Source organism: Thunnus thynnus, chromosome 17, assembly GCF_963924715.1.
Source record: "Thunnus thynnus chromosome 17, fThuThy2.1, whole genome shotgun sequence".
Taxonomy (NCBI): domain Eukaryota; kingdom Metazoa; phylum Chordata; class Actinopteri; order Scombriformes; family Scombridae; genus Thunnus; species Thunnus thynnus.
In genome coordinates, this window is record NC_089533.1 from 17,945,769 (window position 1) to 17,964,714 (window position 18,946).

Here is an 18,946-nt window from a genome sequence, read left to right on the forward strand (position 1 = left end):
TGGAGTTTGTATGACCAAATGAAAAAAAGTGTGAAAAATTGTCAAATTGTAGCTACCTTTTCTTCATGTTCTTCATCAGTTAGTCAATATTTGTTGAACTGAAGTTTATTCTGTGAATGTGGTGAGTTTTTGTACGGCGTTCCTCCGTCCTGTGTCACTGTGTCAAGCACAAGAATAAACAGCAGAATCTTCAGTTTTCAGCTGCTCTCTGTTGTCGTCTCTGGAGATGGTGAACCGGCCTTGAACTGACTGGGAGTAGTATGTGTAGCTACCACCACTGATAGTAGCAACCCACTCCAGTCCTTTTCCAGGAGCCTGTCTGATCCAGGCCATGTAAAAGCTACTGAATGTGAATCCAGAGGTTGTACAGGTCAGTTTGTGGGATTCTCCAGGCTTTTTAACTGCTGGTTCAGATTCTGTCAGAGTCTGACCATCAACACCTGTCAAGACAAAAAAGAAAGGAAAATAACCAGTTGCTGTAAGCTGGTAACCTTTTAAAGAAAACTTCAACTGAAAATATGTGACAATCTTCATCTAGTTAAAACTGGCAGTCCTGTCCTATAGTCCATCATGTTAAACTGTGTGTCCACTGTTCTCTGTCATTCTCTCTGCCATCATACAGTATAAGTAGAGGTGGAAGATGTCTAAGTTTTGCATTGACTCCTCCTTACAAAGAAGAATCTGAATCTCACCTCTTGTTTGGTGAAAGTACAATGAATGTTTTCTGTACAGGAAGTGTCCACCTAAGTCTGTACATATAAAATATTTCTCATTTGTATTTAATAACTTGGTTATCAACATTATAGCAGCAAAGCACAATTTATGTCATCTGACTAATTATATTTAAATAATAAGCAGTAATCAGTGTAGCAGTTGTGAACAGCACAACTGGATGAGGCATTGTGATATATTTTTGGTCATTTCTTGGCAGAAAAGTTGGTAACAACATTTTTAGGAACAGAGTATTAATAGTTGGGTATTAGGTAAAAATAAATCACTTCTTTCCTTCCATAACATTGCCTCTAGTTTATGCACATAACTGGGAAAATTGTTACAGCCAGTCAGTCCTTGTCTACCCTCTCAAGTTTGGAAACTGGGATGGTAACTATTTTGTACTTCCAGGTTACCCAAAGTATACACATGAGATTCACTTAAACGCCAACATGACAGCGAACACAGAAAAGTAGAAGATGAACTGTTGTAATTGACGTTTTCCTGTAAAGGACTATTTCCTTTATTTGATCTACTTCATTCTTTAATTATGTTTTATTGTCTTTGGATATTTTCAATTTACCCTTATTTATCCTCTTTTATTTACTTGTCTAAATAAAACCTCCAATATATCAGAATGTTCCACACAAATACCTAATATCTCATTTCCATGATTCTGCACCTTATTAAAGTGTGAACTGTGAAATGAAATGTATTTTGTACGTGAAAAAGCGTGGATGTATACTTAATGAAGATTAATCATGCAAAGGTGATCTACCAGCCCAGTCAGAATGAGTGTTGTAGGATTTTGTACAGCAGCTCAACCAACTCCAGTCACTGTGAGTCTCGAGCACAATAATAAACAGCAGAATCTTCAGTCTTCAGACTGTTCATCTGCAGATACAGCTGCTCTCTGCTGTTGTCTCTGGAGATGGTGAACCGGCCTTGAACTGACTGAGAGTAGTAGATGTAAGCACTGTCATATCTGATATAAGCAACCCACTCCAGTCCTTTTCCAGGAGCCTGTCTGACCCAGTGCATGCTGTAGCTACTGAATGTGAATCCAGATGTTGTACAGGTCAGTTTGTGGGATTCTCCAGGCTTTTTAACTGCTGGTTCAGATTCTGTCAGAGTCTGACCATCAACACCTGTCAAGACAGAAAAAGGAAAATAATCAGTTGATTTAAGCTGGTAACTTTTTAACAACAACTTCAACTCAAGATATGTGAAGATCTTCACCTGCCCAGCAGATAGTTAAAAGCAGCAGTCCTGTCCTATAGTCCATCATGTTAAACTGTGTGTCCACTGTTCTCTGTCATCCTCTCTGCAGTCAGATAAGTAGAGGTAGAAGATGTCTGAGTTTTGCATTGACTCCTCCTCACAGAGGGATTGTAGTCAAATCAGTTTGATTCATGCATTATAAATTATGTTTTTCCATAATGGGCAGCAGATGAGAGCATAAAATAATATAAATATCTATTGTTTTAATCATCAACATACTGCCATTTGAAATCTGCTTTATTGTCATCTGACTAAGTAAAACCATCCATGCTCTGAATATATTTTGGACTGAGGTCACCTCTGATCCATCAAGTTCACTCTCTGATCAAATGTTTTTCAACTTGTTTCCCTTTTTGAACTCATTTCATGAAATGTAAAGTTTGTACCTGTGAATGTGACATTTGCTATTTAAATTATAATTTGACAGTTGAAAGAACTCAGTCTATTTATTTGAATGATGTAAGATCAGAAAGACAATAAAAACTACCAACTAAAATATAAAGAAATCTGTTGTGGATATTTTCAAAGTGCTTTTGTAACATGCAGCTCATCAGAAAACCAAGATGTCACTGTCATCATATGTAGCTACTTGTTGTCTGTGGAGGTTTTTGTGCAGCTGCTTCACTGTCTTCAGTCACTGGGTTTTATCGAGCACAGAAGTAAACAGCAGAATCTTCTGCTGTCAGACTCTTGATCTCAAGGTACTGATTGATGCTGGACACATTTTCAGTCATGATATAACAGCTTTGAAAGGAGCTGGCATAGATAGCAGAGTTTCTGCCTGCGTTCATCCTCTCAATCCACTCCAGAGCTTTGCCTGGTCTCTGTCTTATCCAGTGAATATAGTAGTCTGTCATGTCAAATCCAGATATGACACATGACATCTTCATTGTCTCTCCAGGTCTTTTCACCTCAGAGGGAGACTGGTCCAGTTTGATTTCACTCTGAACTCCTGTAAGCAAAGAAATGAAGATCATCATCCATTAAACTTGTAAATCGCATGTTGGACATTTAAAAAAGAAGTAAAAGAATTGTTTTTCTTATCATGAATAATAACTACAAACACTAAACTCCAGGCAAGTGTAATTTTTATTCTGTAATAAACACTGTGGTTCAGTGTTGCTAATTTGTATAAAACTGTTGTGCTACAAACTACTATATGACATTTGCTGTTGGTGTTTTTATAGGGAAGAAAGAGTTTGCATAGACCTCCCTCTACAGGTTTAAAAAGGAAATATGAAACACAGATACATTTTCATAAGGAGAGTATCTACAACAACAGAAGAAAATATAAAATGTCAAAGCTTTGTCAGCTATATTTCAGTTTGGCCAAATGAAAAAGGAAATCTTCACACTTTATGTGTATTTGTTCCTGCCTTCATAGATATAGAGGTTCTGTGAATTCCATAAGTACAAATTGTTATCAACTAAACAGAGAGCACTATCTTTATTAATGTTCATATTTAAAACATGTTTGTGTGTGTTTCAGTCACATGAGTCTCTGGGTATTTGTGCAGGTCTGTTGGTGATTTGTATCACTGTGGGGTGACGTACACAGTAATAAACAGCTGTGTCCTCAGGCTGCAGATTCAGTCCCTTTAATGTCACTGAACTATTAGAGGTGTGTGTGTGTGATAAAGGAACTTGTTCTTCAGAGCATTATTTTGATAAAAGCTGCCTCCTCCCCACCGATGTATAATCCAGTTCATTGGTTTTCCTTCAGGCTGTCTGATCCAACCTGTTGCATAGCTGCTATCAGTCAGAGAATAACCAGAGACCTGACAGGTGATGGTCAAAGACTGTCCAGGCTGCACAACCATTGAGTCTGGCTGGATGAGATCAATACTGTACACACCTGTGGAAAGAGAAATCAACATTATCTCCATCATTCATCTGACTATTCAGTGTTTCTAATGTGTTTATTAGTGTGAATCCACTGAAAGCTCCTCACAGGATCCAGCTGCCAGCAGCAGCATCAGAGCTGCAGAGAACATGGTTGATGTTGAAGCTGAACTGATGTGAGCTCTTCTGTCCTCTCACTGACACACACACACTTCACTTCCTTATGAGTCACATTTATTTACATATTGTTCAATGATTTATTACATTTTATTTAAATAGGTTCTGTTGAAGGTGAAAAGATCAGCATTTCTTCTCAAATCCAGACTGAAGTAGAAAGAAATTATTGAATCAAATAAAGTTATTGTTGAATTACATTGTTATAAAGAACATTTATATAGACCTGAGTTCTTTCATCATTTTAATTTTTAAAAATCATATAAAGTTTAAGGTTAATGTGAATTTTTCTGATAGAGTTTTTTTACAGCCAAGATTTTACTATTTCACTTGTAATTTTTGTTGTATTTTATTTCATATTTTCTAAATCTTTGTGAGAAAGGAAAAGAAGAAGAAAGAGAAAGAAAGATTAAAAAATATATATTTTAAAGTAAAGAAAAATTAAATGTCAACAATCGACAAATATTTTACTGAGTGTCTGTATGTACAGTATATATCTATTTAATTACTGCAGTGAAGTGACAGGGGAAATACTCAAATAGCATGAAGACTTGAGTTTGTTCTGGTTAGATGGAGGTTTGGAGCTTTGAATACAAAAGTTTGAATGTTTTCAGTTTTTGCAGATGTTTGAAGTCACATGTAGCCCAGACAAACTTGAAGACTCTGAACAGATGTTCAGGAACTGAAACCTGTGTGATGATCTGCATAAAACTATTTGTTTCCCTTAAAAGATAATTTTAAAAGATAATTATATTAGTTAAAACAATCTTTAGTGGGGTGTCTGTGAGATAAACTGACAGTGTTAACAGTTTAATGTTGTTGCTGAAGTAGTTTGAAACTTCATTGATACCATACAAAACATCCTGTTTTATATTCAGTGAATATTGAAGCTTTGATTTCATATTAATTCTGCAAACTGAGAAAAGGTGAAATAATCAGACTGTTACCAATCAACTCTCAGGTTAAACATTTAGACAAAACATTTAACTGCACAATTAGTGTTTTAATTCAGTGATTATCTTATCTTTTAAGTTAAGGGTGTAAAACACACTTAAAATATAAAAATAAAAAAATGATGAAATAAAATAAAATAAAATAAAACTCTGTCTCTCACCCTGGTTCCAAACCAGAGATCCCCCACAACACTGCAGCTTTCCATTTCTTTTCTTCTCTGTTTTTTCTTCCTTCTTTCTCTTTCTTCTTATCTTTCCTTCCCTCTGCTCTCTTCCCTCTATATCCTTACACACCAACACTAACACACAAACACACACACACACACACACACACACACACACACACACCACGTGCATTTTGTACTAAGCCAAAAGTGTATTTATTTATTTTTATTTATTAATTTATTTTCATGTTATTGTTTTCTTGGGGTTATTGTCTGGTCCTTTTTGCTCCTCCTGTATGTACTGCCCTGTGTCATAAGAGTTTCATGTTAATCACTTGTCCTGCACTCAATTTGTGTTATTCACACTCTGCACTAAATAAAGGGAAAAAAAACAAACAAAAAACTTTTCTGTCTTGTTCAAATACTGAGTCCAAAAACTGTAACTGATCGTAATCTCTTGAGTGTCAGACAACTTAATTTAAGCTCTTTGGTAATAATGAAGACAGTTCTGTCTATTAATATGATTTACATATCCAAGTGATGTACTTCTCTTATTAGAAATATTTTTTTCTCTTGTAAAATGTGTCTTTAAGGCCCAAAAAATATCACATTGTTCTCCAAAGATGAATAGGAGTAGAGGAATTACAAAATTTTCTTTAACTACTTAAACTGAAGACATTAATCATATGAGATAGCTGTTGTGATCTATCATCCTAGTAAGGAGAACTATTGAGAACTATTGTAGGATTTTGTACAGCTGCTCAACCAACTCCAGTCACTGTGTGTCTCGAGCACAATAATAAACAGCAGAATCTTCAGTCTTCAGACTGTTCATCTGCAGATACACCTGCTGTCTGCTGTTGTCTCTGGAGATGGTGAACCGGCCTTGAACTGACTGAGAGTAATATTTGCTACTACCACTGCCACTGATAAGTGCAATCCACTCCAGTCCTTTTCCAGGGGCCTGTCTGACCCAGTTCATGTTGTAGCTGCTGAATGTGAATCCAGATGTTGTGCAGGTCAGTTTGTGGGATTCTCCAGGTTTTTTAACTGCTGGTTCAGATTCTGTCAGAGTCTGACCATCAACACCTGTCAAGACAAAAAACGAAAGAGTTATTTGCTGTAAGTTTTAAACTTTCTTATGATGTCTTCAACTCAAGATCAGTGAAAATCTTCACCTGCCCAGCAGAGAGTGAAAAGCAACAGTCCTGTCCTATAGTCCATCATGTTAAACTGTGTGTCCACTGTTCTCTGTCATCCTCTCTGCAGTCAGATAAGTAGAGGTGGAAGACATCAAGGTTTTGCATTGACTCCTCCTCACAGGGAGGAAACAACTAGACTGGACTTGGCCAGCATTTTGGTTGGCTGTTAAAATTACAGTATAAACTGTATTTGTGCTTCCAGCCAAATGCGTTATGATTCATGCATGATGTCTTTTGAAATCAGACTTTTGATCTGAAAATAAAAGTAATAATAATTAGAAGTACATACATAACAGAAAAAATGTTGTTGTTGATTTTGTTGCCAACTCTGAATTAACAGATGCAGGGTTTCCTAAAACACACTGCAAATTGTTCACAACTGTATTATCGTCCAAACAACAAAAATGTTCATACTGTACTTACACGAGCAGATAATTGAATTAATGAAATGATAGGCACTAATGTAAAGTATGTGAGGGGTAAAAACAGCAATATGGGCCTTTAAATATTCTGATATTCATCCGTCTGTCTGGCAAGGAGCAAAAGGCCAAACATACTGAGAGCATTATATGGTCATCAGTATCACCATATAGATGGTTAATTCACTGAAAGGGTGTTACAGTAATGCTGCTGTGATTAGATTTTAAACTCTTGATTAAAACTCTTGAGGTTACTGTAGAGAAACTAACTTTTGTCAGATGCAGGCCTTTAGAAAGACCACATGTTACTGTAGTTGAATTTGTTTTATGGTTAATTTTTCATTTTTGAAAATGCAGAATCTACTTCGAGCCATTAATGGTGGGAGAAAGATTAAAGTACTGAGTAACTAATTACTGAACTTCTAAATGTTTTTTTTTTATTTCATAATCTCACAGTCCTAAATATGATGTTTACATTTAGCAGGTGATTTTTGTACTGTACATGTGTTGCTTGTTTGTGTCTCCAGAAGACAGAAACACAGCTGCATCTGTCCTCTACTGTAAGTGTCTGTTGGATGTGTGGCTGCCTGAAAGGTTTTTGTTCAGGTCTGCTGATGGTTTGTGTTATTGTGGGTCTCTGGCACAGTAATACACAGCAGTGTCTTCAGGCTGTAGATTCTGTCCATTTAGAGTCACTGTTTTGCTGGAAGAGTCTAAGTTGACACTGAACTTGTTCTTTAGTGAATCTTTGACATCTGTGTCAGAACTCATCCACTCCAGTCCTTTCCCTGCAGGCTGTCTGATCCAAGCTGTGTAATAGCTGCTAAAAGAATAAGAGACCTGACAGGTGATGGTCAGACCTTGACCTGGTTGCACAGTCACTGAGGCTGGCTGTGTCAACTGTTCACACTTCACACCTGTTAAAAGAAGAAAATGTTTTGTTATAAATGATCAAGTTACACTGCAAAAGAAGAACTGCTAACTATGACAAATCCAGAGAGACTCACAGGATCCAGCTGCCAACAGCAGCAGCAGAGCTACAGAGAACATGGTTTATGGTGAAGCTGAAGAGATGTGAGCTTCTGATCCTCTTTCACCTCCACTGACAGTCTCATGAGAAATCTTTATAACTGCGTAACAAGGAAGATCACTGAGTTTGCATAGAATCAAATATAGAGCGTAAGAATGTGTGACAAACTGGAGCTAAATAGAGGAAGTTGTTATTATTATTATTTTCTTCACACTGTCTTGAAATAATAATTTCAGTGTCCTTTTTAATTATCATTTCACAGAGGTAGAATCAAGGCCTTGATTCCGATATTTAAATATTCATCACCAACTCACTTATATCTAAACAGTTTATTAATGATAGCAGTTTTATCACTCATTTAATCAACTCAAGTCCCTGTATTTAATGAAACATGTCAAGTGTTTCAAATAATGCATTTCTACTTTTATACAAAAAAATATTTTATTGATACCCAAATATATTTTTGAGAAAAGGAAACATTTTGTAAATTCAAATATAATTTCATACAATTTAATTTTACTATAATTTTTAAGGAAGATTATGTTGCTATTTATGTCGTTAAAATGTATATTTAATGTCATATTTTGTTTAATTGAAAATAAATGGTAAACAGAGGAGGTGATATTTATATGACTCTCTTATTACTGTCGGTAATACAGTAATAAACTGCTGTGTCTTCAGTCTTCAGACTGTTCATCTGCAGATAGAGCTTACTGCTGGAGTCATCTCTGGAGATGGTGAATCTACCCTGGACTGACTGGGAGTAATAGATAGAGGAACTAGCTGTGTGTATAAAAGTGATCCTCTCCAGTCCTTTACCAGGAGCCTGTCTGACCCACACTGAGTTTCCAAAGTCAAACCCAGATGTTGTGCAGGTGAGTCTGTGGGATTCTTCAGGTTGTTTAACTGCTGGTTCAGACTCTGTTATGGTCTGACCTTCAACAGCAGTTAAAACAAACAGAACAACTACCAAGAGTGTCCGCTTTCTATAAGCCATGTTAACAGTGTGCTTAGTATTTCAAATCCCTTCATGTATAATGTTAACTGGACCCCTGAGAATTTGTTTACAGGAGCTCCTCCTGCATCACTGCTTTGAAAGTCAAGTTTAAAGTTGAGAACACAACACAAAATAATCAGCATTTATATAGTTTGACAACTATGAAATACTCATTTAAAACATTTAAGAAAGATTTGTTTTGCTTAAGTTTCATATATTTATGAAGAGATTTATTTAATTTTATTTTGTTACTGCAAACACCAGAGATGTGAAAGCAAAATAATCTAAATAGTATCGATGCTTGAGTTTGCTGCAGCTGATTTATACAAACTTTTTATGGGTTTTAGTGTTTGCATATTGCAGATGTTTGTTCTAAAGGAAATTAAATAAGGAACTGAAACCTTGTATAACCACATGCAAAAAGAAATATATATATATATATATATATATATATATACATATACATACACACATATATACATATATATACATATACACACACACACACACACACACACACACACACACATATATATATATATATATATATATATATACACATACATACATACACACATATATACATATATATACATATATATATATATTTGATGTAGTTAGGTAGAAAATGTCTGCTGGCTTATCGGTCAAATAATTTACATGAATGTGATCTTTGCTATCACATTGAAGACAAATAAACAAAACAGTGGAAAATGTGGACAGTTAAGTGTGTTTACAACTGAAAAACACTTTTGACATCCATTTATCCTCTTAGTTCACAGCCTTTGCAGTTCTCTGTGTATATTGTACTGTAGTTTTAATCCCACTCCAAACTAAGAAATGTTCATCAACTGCCTTCAGACTCTTAAATCTCAGTTTAGATAGTTAGAAAAGTAATTTAACTACACAAATGCTGTTTACTGTTTAGCAGTGGTCTTTTCTGAAAAATGGTTTTACTGAGACTCTTATATGGAATAAGCAACAAATGCTTTTTTAGTATTATTATTTGTACATTCATATCACTGTTAGGAAATACACTTTTAATTCCCATTCAAAACCCCATTAATGGTTCTCAAAATGTGTTTGGTTAGTTGACATGTTTTAGTTTAATGTGTGTAAGATGTCCATAAGTATTTCTAAGTATTATTATTAAATTAATGTTCAGACATGAGACACTTTAACATTCATGGTTTAATCAAATCAGTTTAAACATGATTTATTTTGTTATCAAGTTTCTCATTACTCCCTGTGAGCATAATTGGCAGCAGATAAGAAGATAATATAAATATTCTATTGTTTTAGTCACCAACATATTGCTTCTTGAAAACTGCTTCATCCCTGGTCAAATGTTGTGTCCGTGGAGGTTTTTGTGCAGCTGCTTCACTGTCTTCAGTCACTGTGACTCTTCGAGCATAGAAGTAAACAGCAGAATCTTCTGCTGTGAGACTCTTCACCTCAAGGTACTGAAACGGCTTTGAAAGGAGCCGGCATAGCTGGCAGAGTTTGAACCTGTGTCCATCCTCCCAATCCACTCCAGAGCTTTACCTGGTCTCTTTCTTATCCAGTGAATATTGTAGCTTGTCAGGCTATAACCAGATATGATACATGACATCTTCACTGTCTCTCTAGGTCTTTTCACCTCAGAGGGAGACTGGTCCAGTTTGATCTCACTCTGAACTCCTGTAAGCAAAGAAATGAAGATCATCATCCATCAAACTTGAAAATCACAGGTTAGACATTTACAAAAGAAGCAAAAGAATTGGATTTCTTACCATGAATAGTAACTGCAAACAATAAACTCCAGACAATTGTGTTTTTCATTCTGTAATAAACACTGTGGTTCAGTGCTTTCTGAACAGAGTGTTTTAACAATGTATAAAACTCTTCCAGTTGTTCTGCTCCAAATTATATGACAGTTGCTATTGCTGTATTTTTATAAGGAAGAGTTTGCATAGACTTCCCTCTACAGGTTTAAAAAGGAAATGTTCAACACAGATACATTTTCATAAGTAGAGTATCTACAACAACAGAGGAAAATGTAAAATATCAAATCCCTGCTAGCTAATATCTGACCTGGTGGAGAAGGTGAACAAAACTTTTTTTTCAACATTGACAATCTTTAATTCATGATGTAGCAAATTACTTAATTTCAGTTTGGCCAAATAAAAAAGGAAATCTGCACTCTATTTGTTTCTGCCTTCAAAGATATAGAGGTTCTGTGAATTCCACAAATACAAATTGTTATCAACTAAGCAGAGAGCACTATCTTTATTAATGTTCATATTTAAAACATGTTTGTGTGTGTTTCAGTCACATGAATCTCTGGGTATTTGTGCAGGTCTGTTGGTGGTTTGTATCACTGTGGGGCTGCGGACACAGTAATAAACAGCTGTGTCCTCAGACTGCAGATTCAGTCCCTTTAATGTCACTGAACTAGTAGAAGTGTGTGTGTAATAAAGAAACTTGTTCTTCAGAGCATTATTTTGCCAAAGGTCGCCTCCTCCACTCCGATGTATAATCCAGTCCATTGGTTTTCCTTCACGCTGTCTGATCCAACCTGTTGCATAGCTGCCATCAGTCAGAGAATAACCAGAGACCTGACAGGTGATGGTCAAAGACTGTCCAGGCTGCACAACCATTGAGTCTGGCTGGATGAGATCAATACTGTACACACCTGTGGAAAGAGAAATCAACATTATCTCCATCATTCATCTGACTATTCAGTGTTTCTAATGTGTTTATTTGTGTGAATCCACTGAAAGCTCCTCACAGGATCCAGCTGCCAGCAGCAGCATCAGAGCTGCAGAGAACATGGTTGATGTTGAAGCTGAACTGATGTGAGCTCTTCTGTCCTCTCACTGACACACACACACACACTTCACTTCCTTATGAATCACATGTATTTGCATATTGTTGAATAGTTGATTACATTTTATTTAAATAGGTTCTGTTGAAGGTGAAAAGATCAGAATTTCTCCTCAAATCCAGACTGAAGTAGAAATTAATTATTGTATCAAATAAAGTTATTGTTGAATTACATTGTTATAAAGAACATTTATATAGATCTGAGTTCATTCATCATTTTAATTTTTAAAAATCATATAAAGCTTATAAAGATACCTCAGGTTAATGTAGTACATTAGAATTTTCTCTGACAGAGATTTTTATAGCCAACATTTTACTATTATTGTTGTAATGTAATGTATACAATAATGCTACAATAAAATACATCAAAACAAATGTATTGTTTTGTTGTATTTTATTTCATATTTTCTAAATCTCTGTGAGGAAGGAAGTGAAGACAAGAAAGAAAAAAGAAAGATACAAATATTTTCAAGTAAAAAAAATCAAAAATCAGTTTTTGACAAATATTTTCAAATATCTGCATAAAAGTATTTGTTTTCCTTAAAAAGAAAATTATATTAGTTTAAAACAATCTTTAGCAGGGAGTCTGTGAGATAAGCTGACAATGTTGACAGTTTAATGTTGTTGCTGAATTAGTTGAAACTTCATTGATGCAGTACTAAACAGCTTCTTTTATATCCAGTGAGTATTTGAGCTTTGATTTCGTATTAATCCTACAAACTGAGGAAACATGAGATAATCAGACTTTTAAAAATTAAGTCTCAGGTTAAACATTTAGAAAAAAACATTTAACTGCACAGTTAATGTTTGTACTTCAGTGATCATCTTATCTTTAGAATGGTTTTCATTAAGTGTGTAAAACACACTCAAGTCTTTCTTGTCCAAAAGCCTGTAATGGATCATAAACTTTGAGAGGCAGAAATCTTAATTTAAGCTCTTTCTTAATAAGGAAGATAGTTCCGTTTATTAATATGATTTACATATCCAAGCCATATACTTCTCTTTTTAGAAATATTTTTTCTCTTAGAAAATGCATCATTTAGGCCAAACAAAATATCACATGATTCTCAAAAAGATGAGCAAGAGAAGAGGATTTATATAATTTTCTTGATTTACTTAAACTAAGGACATTAATCAAATCAAGTAGGTCAGGTTTTTCAACCCAGAGATGATGATCATTGTAGGATTTTGTACAGCTGTTCAACCAACTCAGTTACTGTGAGTGTCGAGCACAATAATAAACAGCAGAATCTTCAGTCTTCAGACTGTTCATCTGCAGTCTGTTGTTGTCTCTGGAGATGGTGAACCGGCCTTGAACTGACTGGGAGTAGTATGTGCTGCCACCACTACCACTGATATAAGCAACCCACTCCAGTCCTTTTCCAGGAGCCTGTCTGATCCAGTGCATGCTGTAGTCACTGAATGTGAATCCAGATGTTGTACAGGTCAGTTTGTGGGATTCTCCAGGCTTTTTAACTGCTGGTTCAGATTCTGTCAGAGTCTGACCATCAACACCTGTCAAGACAAAAAGAAAATTGTTATTTAAATTTTTTAACTTCAACTTAAGATCAGTGAATATTTTCACCTGCCCAGCAGATAGTTAAAAGCAGCAGTCCTGTCCTATAGTCCATCATGTTAAACTGTGTGTCCGCTGTTCTCTGTCATCCTCTCTGCAGTCAGATAAGTAGAGGTGGAAGACATGAAGGTTTTGCATTGACTCCTCCTAACAGGGAGGAAACAACTGGATATCACTTTTTGAAACTAGAATAAATGCTTACTGACCAGGAAGCAAGACCCATCCATGTTGGTGCTGTTTTAAAATTTTGTCATTCTTCAGATTGAGTAACTTATTTATCAACATTAACACAACAATTATCGATACAATTTATATCATTTGATCCTATTTGCATTACAAATGACCATCGGTGTGCACATGGTGCACAGTGGTGCACAGCATAACTGGATAGGACATTATAATAGATTTTGGCTATTTCATGGCAGAAAGTGGGTAACTCATTTCCTTCCCTGCCATTGCTTACTATGGACTTTACTGATGTTAAACCTAATCAGTACTTGGCTGCCCCCTAGAGTTTTAAAACAGGGATGGTAACTATTATTTTTATATGACATCCAAGAGAAGTTAATCACTTGTGAGAAGGGAGATGTTAGTGATTAAAGCTCTGTGCAAGTCATCTGTTTCCCTGCAGCTTCCATCCAATGTACTGAAGCACCAACATAACAATGAACACAAAAGAAGCAGAAGAATCCTTGTTGTCTGTCAGTAAAGATGAGTATTGTATGATTTTGTACAGCTGTTCAACCAACTCCAGTCACTGTGGCTCTCGAGCACAATAATAAACAGCAGAATCTTCAGTCTTCAGACTGTTCATCTGCAGATACTGCTGTTGTCTGCTGTTGTCTCTGGAGATGGTGAACCGGCCTTGAACTGACTGAGAGTAGAATTTGGTACTACCACCACCACTACTGATAGTTGCAATCCACTCCGGTCCTTTTCCAGAAGCCTGTCTGATCCAAGCCATCCAAGAGCCACCAAAGTCAAATCCAGAAGCTGTACAGGTCAATCTGTGGGATTCTCCAGGCTTTTTAACTGCTGGTTCAGATTCTGTCAGAGTCTGACCATCAACACCTGTTAAGACAGAAAAAAGAGCCTAACATGCATTGTTGTTAATACAAATGTAAATATGTCAAATAAAGATCTGTGGAAATCTTCACCTGCCCAGCAGATAGTTAAAAGCAGCAGTCCTGTCCTATAGTCCATCATGTTAAACTGTGTGTCCACTGTTCTCTGTCATCCTCTCTGCAGTCAGATAAGTAGAGGTGGAAGACATCAAGGTTTTGCATTGACTCCTCCTCACCATGAGTACATGAATAGATATCTGTTGGCATTTAGTTTTTCAGTTTAGTTATTAGAAGCCAGATGTTCATTTTGTATCTATCTAAGCTGCTATGTTTAAGGCTTGTCTGACATATTTTAATTCAATTTGTCTACAATGCTTGATATTAAGATACCACCCAAATTTCTATCAGGAAAGCAGAAATTGTGTATGTCACCCCCTGTTGGTATATTCTATATTCAGTACATTTATCCAACACCACACTCGTTCCTGCAGCCCCTGCAAACCTCCTCTCTCCACCATCCAGGACCAAGCTGCTCCAATCTTAGGCCACTTTGCTCCTTTATTGTGTTTTTTTTTTCTAGGTTCTTTAAATTGTCATATAAAGTGTCTTTGAGTATCTTGAAAAGTGGTCTATCCATAAAATGTATGTTTTTTTTTTTTAAATAAATGAATATATATGTCTTTATTCCCTCTTTACTTTTTGTTTCATACAAAGTGTCATATAATCATGTATATTACAAATTAATTCATTATACAGTCAAATTAGGACATCAGACTTGCATATAAAATGAGTTACACCCTGCGTATTGGGAGTTTGAGGCCACACGTACTGAGAGAAAGACAAAAGAAGAAAATCTGCTAAGTGGACTAATTTATATCAGCATTTAATTATATGTTTTTGTCCATGCATTAATACTTTCAGGACATCACTTCTTCTTCATATTGGATTGTGGAATCAACATTTTATACATTTTATGGATTTTTTTGCAATACATTCAAACACAGTGTTAGTGGAGAACAGACATTAATATGTTTAAATTCAATGTTCTTTTAATAGACCCTGGTTAGAAGGAATGTGGATAAAAAAACATTAAAATCAGTGATTCGGGACAAGTGGTATTTAGACTACTGAATACTCCAAGTCTTTGAGGTAAATAGTGGAAGTAGTTTTTGTATGAGTCTCCTATTACTGTCTCTCACTGTGTCTCTGGCACAGTAATACACTGCTGTGTCCTCAGTCTTCAGGCTGTTCATCTGTAGATAGAGCTTACTGCTGGAGTCATCTCTGGAGATGGTGAATCTACCCTGGACTGACTGGGAGTAATAGATAGGAAAACTGCCTGTGCTTATATAAGCAATCCACTCCAGTCCTTTTCCAGGAGCCTGTCTGACCCAGGCCATGTAGTAGCTACTGAATGTGAATCCAGAGGTTGTACAGGTCAATCTGTGGGATTCTCCAGGCTTTTTAACCGCTGGTTCAGATTCTGTCAGAGTCTGACCATCAACACCTGTCAAGACAAAAAGCAAAGTCAAGTGAAACTGGCTGGTAAAACAAATAAAAACTATGTCATATTAAGATCAGTGAAAATACTCACCTGCCCAGCAGATAGTTAAAAGCAGTAGTCCTGCTCTATAGTCCATCATGTTTAACTGTGTGTCCACTGTTCTCTGTCATCCTCTCTGCCATCATACAGTATAAGTAGAGGTAAAAACGAGTTTTGCATTGACTCCTCCTCACACAGACATCTCACTTATTGTTGGTGAATGTGCAGGAGGATTTGATTTGTGTAAAATGTCAACAACACAATCGATTTTAACAAGTAACAGTCATACTATTCCAGTCCTTTGAATGCCTTCTTTAAGGCAAATGCAGTAATAACACATTTGTAAAACAAAGAGAACAAACTTCATAGTAGAAGCCGTTCATCCACTGAATTCTACCACACATTACTGCTGAGAGATCAATCGTATGACATAATATTTTTCGCAAACATCCCAGAATGTGTCTCTTGCTGGAGGATTAGTTTTTCTTGACACTTAACATCAACAATGAAAATGGATCTTTTGTACTGTAACTAGATGTACTATTACGTTTATTCATACATGGACAACAATTTTAACAATTAGATTATTGTCTGTGGCTTTTTCTGAGGATGTGATCACTGTGACATTTTAAATGCTACTTTATTGCTGTTCTTAATGTTTATTGCTAAACAATCGTTTTTCCTCTGGATTAGCTTTTATGAATGTAATGCAGGGATTGGTTCATTGATTCATTCAATTTTCAAAGTGCTTTTGTCAAGTCAAGTCAAGTCAAATTTATTTATATAGCACATTTCATACAGCAAGCGTAAACTCAATGTGCTTAAAAACAAGTAAAGATCATACATAACAAATATATTACATTAACGTTACATATATAAAACAAATAAGATAAAACATAAAATAAGAAGATGTTACATAAATAAAAACATATAAAAACATATAAGAAAGAAAAAAATATCATTATCATTGTTAAAAGAAATAACAATAATAATACTGTTTCTAAAAAGAAGGTTTCACCCATTAACCTAACTAAAAGCTTGTGAAAAAAGATATGTTTTTCGTCTGCTTTTAAAGGAAGACGCTGTTCTCCTGAGTTCATGTGGTGGAGAATTCCAAAGAGTAGGACCATAATGCCTGAAGGCACCATGAGCTGATTTAGTATTTATTCTAGGTATGGTGAGGAGACCTTTATTTGATGATCTCAAGGGTCTATCTGGCGTGTATTCAGAGAGCATGTCAACAACGTAGGTGTCAGCTAGGCCATTCATAGCTTTAAAAACCACAAGAAGTATTTTAAAATCAATTCTTTGCTTTACTGGGAGCCAGTGAAGAGAAATTAAAACAGGAGTGATGTGTTCACACCTTCTGGTTTTGGTTAATACTCTGGCTGCAGCATTCTGAATAAACTGGAGTTAATTAAGTGTTTGCTTTGCCAGTCCAGCAAAGAGTCCATTACAATAGTCTAGTCAACTGGAAATGAATGCGTGAACCAACTTTTCAGAATCAGACTGTAAAGAAAGATCTAACTTTGGATATATTTCTAAGATGATAAAAAGCAGTCTTAGAGATACTGAAAATGTGCTTCTGAAAGTTAAGATCAGAATCCAGGATCACACCCAAGTTTTTGACATGATCGCAGGGTTTTACTGATAGGGAAGTTAACAAAGAGTTAATCTGGTGCCTCAAAGCCTTCGGACCTGTTAAAAGAATCTCCGTTTTGTCTTCATTTAACTGCAAGAAATTTTTGGCCATCCAATATTTAACTTCAGTAATGCACTGGATGAGATCATCCACTGGGTTAAGGTGGTTGGCAAAAACAGATATGTATAACTGTGTGTCGTCAGCATAGGACTGATATGATATGTTGTATTGTTGAATGATGGACCCAAGTGGGAGCATATACAAATTAAACAGTAGAGGGCCAAGAATTGACCCTTGAGGGACTCCATATGGAGCTAATTTTAAGATCATTCACAACTCTGACCAGGGCAGTTTCTACTGCTACTGGACGCAGTTTCAGTCATGATGAAAAAGCTTTGAAAGGAGCTGGCATAGCTAGCAGAGTTTGAACCTGTGTTCATCCTCCCAATCCACTCCAGAGCTTTGCCTGGTCTCAGTCTTATCCAGTGAATACAGTAGTCTGTCATATCAAATCCAGATATGATACATGACATCTTCGCTGTCTCTTCAGGTCTTTTCACCTCAGAGGGCGACTGGTCCAGTTTGATCTCACTCTGAACTCCTGTAAGCAAACACATGAAGATTATCATCCATCAAACTTGAGAATCACATGTTGAACATTTAAAAAAGAAGTAAAAGAATTGTTTTTTTTTTTTTTTTTACCATGAATAGTAACGACAAACAATAAACTCCAGGCAATTGTAATTTTCATTCTGTAATAAACACTGTGGTTCAGTTCTCTCTGATCAGATGTATAAAATTTCCCCTTTTTTCTGCTGCAAACTATGACAGTTACTGATTATCTGTTTATAAGGAAGGAAGAGTTTGCATAGACCTCCCTCTACAGGTTTAAAAAGGAAATATTTAACACAGATACATTTTCATAAGGAGAGTATCTACAACAACAGAAGAAAATGTAAAACATCAAAGTCCTGAAAGCTAATTTCTGACCTGGTGGAGAAGGTGAACAAAACGTTTATGTTCAACATTGACAATCTTTAATTTATGATGTAGCAAGTTATGGCTAAGTTTCCATTTGGCCCAATTAGCAAAAGGAAATTTGCACCCTATATATGTATCTGTTCCTACCTTCAAAGAGATAGAGGTATTAGTTTTGTCAGATATTTAAGTTTCCCCATCTTCTCTAGGCATCACAATGCAGGCGCAAAGAATGTAGAAATAAAAATGTGTCATATCCTTCTTGTAGTTGGCTGCAGTGGAAGTTAAATAAAATGTACATGTACAATGCATATTATTCTCTTCTTCTGTCTATCAGAAAAATGTATCTACTGTTCAGTTTCCACTGTTTATAAATACTAATTTTTATCAACTAAGCACAGAGCACTGTCTTTATTAATATTCATATTTAGAGCATATTTGTGTGTGTTTCAGTCACATGAGTCTCTGGGTATTTGTGCAGATCTGTCAGTGGTTTGTATCACTG

The 18,946-nt window shown here is 35.8% G+C and overlaps 1 protein-coding gene and 1 gene segment (V, D, J or C); both read right to left on the reverse strand.

Annotated features, from left to right (window-relative positions):
- LOC137201474 (immunoglobulin gamma-1 heavy chain-like) overlaps positions 1-15,936 on the reverse strand; it is an 86,835-nt gene extending 70,899 nt beyond the window's left edge. The window contains 2 exon segments of the C gene segment in view: positions 15,468-15,785; positions 15,873-15,936. Of these exon segments, the coding sequence occupies positions 15,468-15,785; positions 15,873-15,921 (367 nt within the window).
- LOC137168210 (uncharacterized) lies at positions 1,546-10,727 on the reverse strand. The gene is made up of 3 exons (XM_067570715.1): positions 10,546-10,727; positions 2,646-2,944; positions 1,546-1,845 (listed from the first exon to the last, which is right to left on the reverse strand). The coding sequence occupies exons 1-3, from the start codon at positions 10,592-10,594 to the stop codon at positions 1,546-1,548; spliced, it is 648 nt and encodes a 215-aa protein (XP_067426816.1). The 5' UTR covers positions 10,595-10,727.
- Positions 15,937-18,946: the final 3,010 nt, after the last annotated feature.